Raw genomic sequence first — 6,385 nt, 5'->3', positions numbered from 1 at the left:
ATTTACAAAAAAAAAAAACAAAAAAAAAAATCCGATCTACTGTATGTTCTTTCCTTATCTTTTAATGTATTTTAATGTGCACCTCACCTTTAGGTATTTTATCAGCTCTAATGGGTTAGCCTCTGACGTTGTCCTCATCAGCTGGCAGTGTTGAAAGAAATTGTGTAGATGCAGGTCCTGTGGACAGAGACGTAGTACCTGTAACTGACCGGCGTAGCTCTCACACAAACTAAAATGGGTGGGGGTGGTGAATCCAAACTATACCTGAGCATATATTGTTGAAACCACATGGTTCCGCACTTTGAATAACGTCTTGGCATTCTCCACCCACTTGATATCTGGTTGCGACTGTTGGAGACAGATTTCAAGTTTTATTAGTCCACATCACTTCCTGTTGTCTGAAACCAGTGGTTCTCAATTATTTTCGATGTCATGTCCCCCCCCCGTTTTCACCCCTGCGAATTGAAATACTATTGAGAACCTGATAACATGTATATTGTTTATCTGTACAAACCACTGTATGAGTTGCTGCCACCTAGTGACTGGAGGTTGTTATCATTCAAGCAATACAGCAGTGGTACACTTATGTACAGCGTGCCATATTCCACTGGAAGACCCTCACGCCCCCGGGCACCTCATCATGCCCACCCGGGGATTCCTGCCCGACTATTTGAGAAATGCTGCCTTAAACAGTCAAGATTAGTGTTAGAAATCGTGGTTGTACCTTTCTTGTATCTTGACACAGGTATCCAGGCGGCAGGGTGGACGCTACGGGAAGCTGGAGTTCTAAAGATTGCATCCTCCCGTCTTTAAGCAGAGGCATCCAGGAATAACCCACTGAGGAAGTAACAAAAAAATAAAAATATTGAACACAGACATCCTGTGACTCAAAGCCTGGACTTTCATTCTGTTGCACTCATATGTACCACGTAGTAAAAATGGAGGAGAGTAGGTTTTCAGCACACTCACCCAGAGACTCCACTCCCTCTCTCTTCTTGCTGCTGGCCTTGCTGCTGGACTCACAGCTGATATGGTAGAAGGTGAAGAGGACGTGGTGCTTCTCGTGCAAATGGACTGGCAATTCGATCTTCACCTGCACACAGATAGTATTGCACGTCTCATTCCTTACAGTGAAGTGAGTGGGAAGAACTTTTTCGCACAAAAAATCTTTTCCTTTTTGTTCTTCAATTTTCTTAAGAGAATAAACCACTGGGTCACCTTCTATTCTGTGGGCTTTATCCACTTGGATTTGTATTTACTTTAAAGCTGTATTTTCAATACAATCCACAAGGGAGCAGCAATCTCCCACCTTTTATTGGCACAGCCTGATTTTACTCACAGGAAATGACACATAAAGGAGCAGTTGACGCGGTCCTACTCAATCACAATGAATGCATGCATCACTATGTGCCATAAACTCTTCTCGGTTGATTAAACCGAATATTTGTACATGTCTTTCACAACCTTCAAGCCTGTGTGGTTGAGCGTCTTTGGGAAAGTCCACATCTGTGAACCACTGACATGACATTTAAACAAAAACATTTTTAAAGGCTGACCTACTCACACCATATATAGATTTGAAAAAAAATGTTTCACACACAAGGGGTATTCAAATTCTCCTCATAAAAAACACATCAGAGAGGTCGAACATCCTTGTGTTTGAGCTGAAGCAGAAACTTTCCATTAGGAGAGCCAAGTTTTAAGGACATGGACGTTAATCTCAGAGAGCCCACCACAGTGTGAGTGCATTTAAGGACTACTGAAGTCCTCATATTTTTCACAGCAACACCAAGTTGCTCCAATCTCTCCAACAATAGCCCCCCTACTGGCTCCCTGCGTGTGCTCAGTGATAGTGAGTTTGCTTCATCAGTCATGTGTGAAAACTCTTGGACAGATTAATGGGATTAACGTGTTTCCAGGAATAAAAACAGTCAACTTGGACAGATTAATGGGATTATCTCAGCACTGGTCGGGGATTGAGTACCAAGTACACGTAAGTAACAAACGTGTTTCCAGGAATAAAAACAGTCATGGTAACCAGTTTCCTGTTACTCCAGAGATACTTTAAACTACTGTTTCCCAAGAGTGGGTCGTGACCCTCAGTTGGGTCACAAGAGATTTTTTTTTTTTTTTTTGGTCATTTTGCATCATGTTTCCCAGGAGTTTACGAATAATATCTATTGACTTGGGTCGCGAAGGTTTGTGACTTTTAAAATATGGGTCCCCAGAAAATACGTTTGGGAAACACTGATTTAAACGGTAAGTTTCCAGTTGTATTCATCGACTAAGCGCAGATGACACATTTGACCTGATGCCTGGTCTTTCTCACCTCGTCGTAGAACTCCGGGCTCTGGTTGTGGTGCAGGACGGCTGCGTAGGTGCTGCCCGTGAAGAGCGAGTCTCCTGGCTTGCCGTAGATGCACTGAAAGTCAAGCACATCACACACACACACATCAATAACGCAACTCTGGCTGTCTGTTGTTGGGGCACGGCAGTGACTAAGTGTTCAACAATCTGTGGTTACTGACAATATTTACAGGGGGGAAAAGGGCAGGCCTTCATCACCTGACAATTTGAAGTTTGAAAAAAAAAAACAGAATCAACAAAAATACAGGATGTGTAAACATGAGGCGGTCTAGACACAAAACAATAATGTTTTTTAACTCCTACTCCTATCTCCCGCTCAATGCAGTTTTGCTTCCACGAACACACCACCGTGGCCCTCTTCTGGTGAACGCCACGAACACAACAATTACAGAACTCTAATTCCACATGTGGCGACACAGTTATTGTGTCCTTCTCTTCAGATGGTAATTAAACCCATTAGTGGTTAAAATAAATGGAGGGGTCTTTCAGGAATGTAACCTTTTGCACAGAACCATGCCAGTGTGCTTGGTGTGAAGTTTGTGAGGAAAAAAAAACAAAACCAGGATGTAACATGATGTAAGACGCACAAAAAAAACGGAAAGAAAAAAACAAAAAAAGATGATGCCCTCTGGTGGCAGGTTTGTTTGTCAATAAATAGGATGTGGATAATTACAATTGCCTCCACCATTGTGGACAATAAATAGCACTGGTGGCCAACTGAAGGACAGAGTGCTGGAGCCAAGTACTTAAGACTGAGACTGATTGGAGCCACGGGTCACGATAACAGGGAGTCTAAGAAAGAGAATTTGGAGTCTGGACAAGACCTGACTGCATAAGGAAAAATCTCTATCCAAGATTGAAACTCAGATGTGTAGTTGAATACGACTACAAACAACACGACACTTTAGCTGCTAGCGTTCTGGATCAACCTGAATGAATTGAAAGTACAAGTTAATGAAACCGGAACTCTCGGGTGAATGTGGGTCAAGAAGGAACGTTAACATTATTTTATAACAAAAAATGTTTTTTTCCATTGACTATCTCAGTTTTCCTCCTAATTCCCCCACATTCAGGTTTCAGCTAACTCTGGCTACATCTGGACAGTAGTCTCATGCAGCTACTGCTGCTAATGCTGCTGCTGTCAGTGTGGTTGAGTCAGTTCACATTAGTTGTTATTATTTTTTGTGTTTCTTGCCGCCTGTCAAGTAGGAAAAAGGGGAAGCGGGCAATCCTACATGCTTTGATGGCTTTTTTTTTCCAATCACAAATACTTGAGGTGTGTGGCCAAAGAGAAATTACGAGAAGGAGAAGAGAGGAAAAGGAAAAAAAAAAAACACTGACCGTTCATTATCTTCTCCTGCCAGCTATAATAACCCGTTTCCCTAAGCTTTTCCTTTCTCCCTTTCTGGGCCCTTGGCTGTACTTGTTCTTCCACTTTGCAAATTTGAAGAAATAGCACAAACCATGTCAAAGAATTTTTTTTAAAGCAGCAACTTTTATTGTCCTTACATGCGGTGATTATGTGGATTTATTAATGCAATTTAGGGGGAAATAAAAGGAACGTTTTTCCTTGTGGTGGAGTGACTTAAACCTCTTTCATGTCAAAATTAAATCATGTTAATACATGAAACATAATACACTTTACTCTGTTATTGATTTCTGATTTATGGTTCAACTCACCTTTAAGGCGACGGCACCTTCTTCATCCGAGTCTCTGAACTGGATGCAAACTGCTATGTTTCTTGCCTAGTGGGGAAAACACAGCCGTTCAATGACTGCAGATACTGACATATCAGAGACATATCATGCAACTGATTAAGGATCTTTGATGTTTAAATAAAATGTTAATAACATGATTTGGATTTAGCGCAGCTGGCGTCCTTACAGGACTCTTTAACAGCCCTGACCTGTTCAGCCATTTTCTGTGCCTTTACCTTTAAATGCTAATGAGGCTCTGTGAGCTCCGCCCAGCTCTGGTGTGATGGGAAGATCTAAGGCAGGGGTGTCAAACTCAGTTTGGTTCATGGGCCACATTCAACCTGATTAGATGTCAATTGGGCCGGACCAGTACAATCATGACATAATTAACTATAAATAACAATAAGTCCATGTTTTTCCCCTCTCTGTTTTCATGCAAAGAAGTACAAGTATATTTGACAAATCTTAATTATGTGATAATATTACATTTTTTAAATTAATTATAATGAAATATAATTTTAAACACAACATTTCTTGAAAAGTTTTTTTGTTTTCAAAATTCATCAAGATTGAAACCTCAAGCAGGCCAGTTTTGGCCCGCAGGGTGTATGGTTGACACCCCTGATCTAAAGACAGGTACAGGCAACCATGACAACGGTTGACGAATGGCTGCCAGACAACAAACTGCTGTCTAACCACAATTGTTTGAGCCAGAGTCAGACCCAGAACAAGAAACAGCGCAAAGAAAAGGATGGAACTTTTTTTAGCCATATCACTTGTTTATACTAATATTTAAACTAACAAACGTTACCAAGTAATTTTTTTATAACGTGTCCCCTGTTTGAACTCTCTTGTTCCTGGAGTCACACACCTTGGTGAAGGTCTTCTGATTGTCATACTTGAGCTGCAGCGGGTAGACGTAGAGTTGGTTTTTGTACGTGGTGAACGGGTAGTTGTACTTGGCCTCCTCTGGCAAGAACTCTTCGACATCCACGGACACTCTCTCGCAGCCGTCCTCGAAAGGCCTGACGGGAATGTAGGAGGATGTCACCGTATCTACAGAGCAGAGCTCACAAGTTAGAGAAGTGTGGAGTCACGAGTGACTTCCTGTTTCACATGTCACCTCCCCCCCAAAAGAATCTCTAACATATTGACATCTATACCACCATCCAACATTACACTTGATGCTAACATACAAGACACGAGCAGGAGATTGTGCTGCTGTGTTTGTCTTATAAGCAGTTGTGCAGCTTTAAAATGTGACCACTGTTTCAGACACAGAGAGACCAATGTTAGCATAAGGGGAGTGTGACGACATACTTGAGATGTCAGGAGGAACACATTCAATGGTGACATTCATCTGTCCAGGGATGGTCTGAAGTTTGCTCTTCTCTGGCCTGACGAGGAAACAAACATGAGGAGATTTTTTATCGTCTTCAAGGTGCTTTTTTTTTTGTTAACAGCACTTAGCAGAAAATAATGACACAGTATACACATGCATTTTCCAATTATGTATGTGTTCCGTATAGAGGCAACAGCTTGTGTTTACTTCCAGGGTATGGCTGCGGCCTCTATATGGCTTTTACTGTGTATACTGCACTGTGTGTGAACCTCAGCGACTGCTCTTGATTATAATACATGAAAAAATGGGACTTCATGTCACGGCAGCTCAGTCCACCTCAAAAGAGCTATTCTGGTTGGAGGCACACACAGTGATTTGCCATTTCCACTTGGACAGAAGCAGCTGTGTAGTTTGTTGGTGACAGATGTTAATGTAGTAGTTGTTAATGGTGTTAATGACGACCACTCAACAAGCCTGAAAGTTTTGCCATCTTTTGGCATATAATGTACTGAACATGGAATCCAACCCACAACCATTGGGTGTTAGACATTTGCACTATAAGCTGATATGCAGGTTAATGTGTCAACGTTGAATAAGTGAAGAAGTCTGTGAGCCGTTATTTAATGTTCTAATGTGGACTTTGTGAGCCAAAAAATACATATAAAACGTGCACTGTTAGACAACCGTCTCTTGTACACGTCCGCGCGACTCACTTCCTGATGTCAGACAGCAGCTTGATGATGTCTTCCGTGGAGATTTTGCTGCTGTCCTGGCGATAGAGTGGAGAAAACTTGCCATCCATATCCAGGCTTCCCTGAGCATCTTTGAACACCGGCCTGAAAACACACAGTTCACATTGACATCTGTTCACCATTACATATAATACATAAAATTATTATTTATATATATATTATATTATATTATATATATATATGTCCCCATCTTACTGCACAGCCCAGGCAAATGTCATCCTGTACT

At 41.6% G+C, this 6,385-nt stretch overlaps 1 protein-coding gene across 1 annotated transcript in view; it reads right to left on the bottom strand.

Moving 5' to 3' along the window:
• Positions 1–6,385, bottom strand: part of dock11 (dedicator of cytokinesis 11) — a 47,468-nt gene that overhangs the window by 20,313 nt on the left and 20,770 nt on the right. Inside the window, exons 16-23 of the mRNA XM_008327512.3 lie at positions 5,386–5,462; positions 4,937–5,121; positions 4,048–4,113; positions 2,330–2,422; positions 970–1,093; positions 725–837; positions 265–348; positions 88–177 (exon numbers count right to left, since the gene is read on the bottom strand). Coding sequence (XP_008325734.1) covers positions 88–177; positions 265–348; positions 725–837; positions 970–1,093; positions 2,330–2,422; positions 4,048–4,113; positions 4,937–5,121; positions 5,386–5,462 — 832 coding nt within the window. The remainder of the gene's footprint in view (positions 1–87; positions 178–264; positions 349–724; positions 838–969; positions 1,094–2,329; positions 2,423–4,047; positions 4,114–4,936; positions 5,122–5,385; positions 5,463–6,385) is intronic.

The sequence above is a fragment of the Cynoglossus semilaevis genome, chromosome 1, assembly GCF_000523025.1.
Source record: "Cynoglossus semilaevis isolate Cse_v1.0 chromosome 1, Cse_v1.0, whole genome shotgun sequence".
Classification (NCBI taxonomy): Eukaryota; Metazoa; Chordata; class Actinopteri; order Pleuronectiformes; family Cynoglossidae; genus Cynoglossus; species Cynoglossus semilaevis.
Note: the sequence above shows the minus strand (reverse complement) of the source record. Positions and strands in the feature narration are given on the sequence as shown.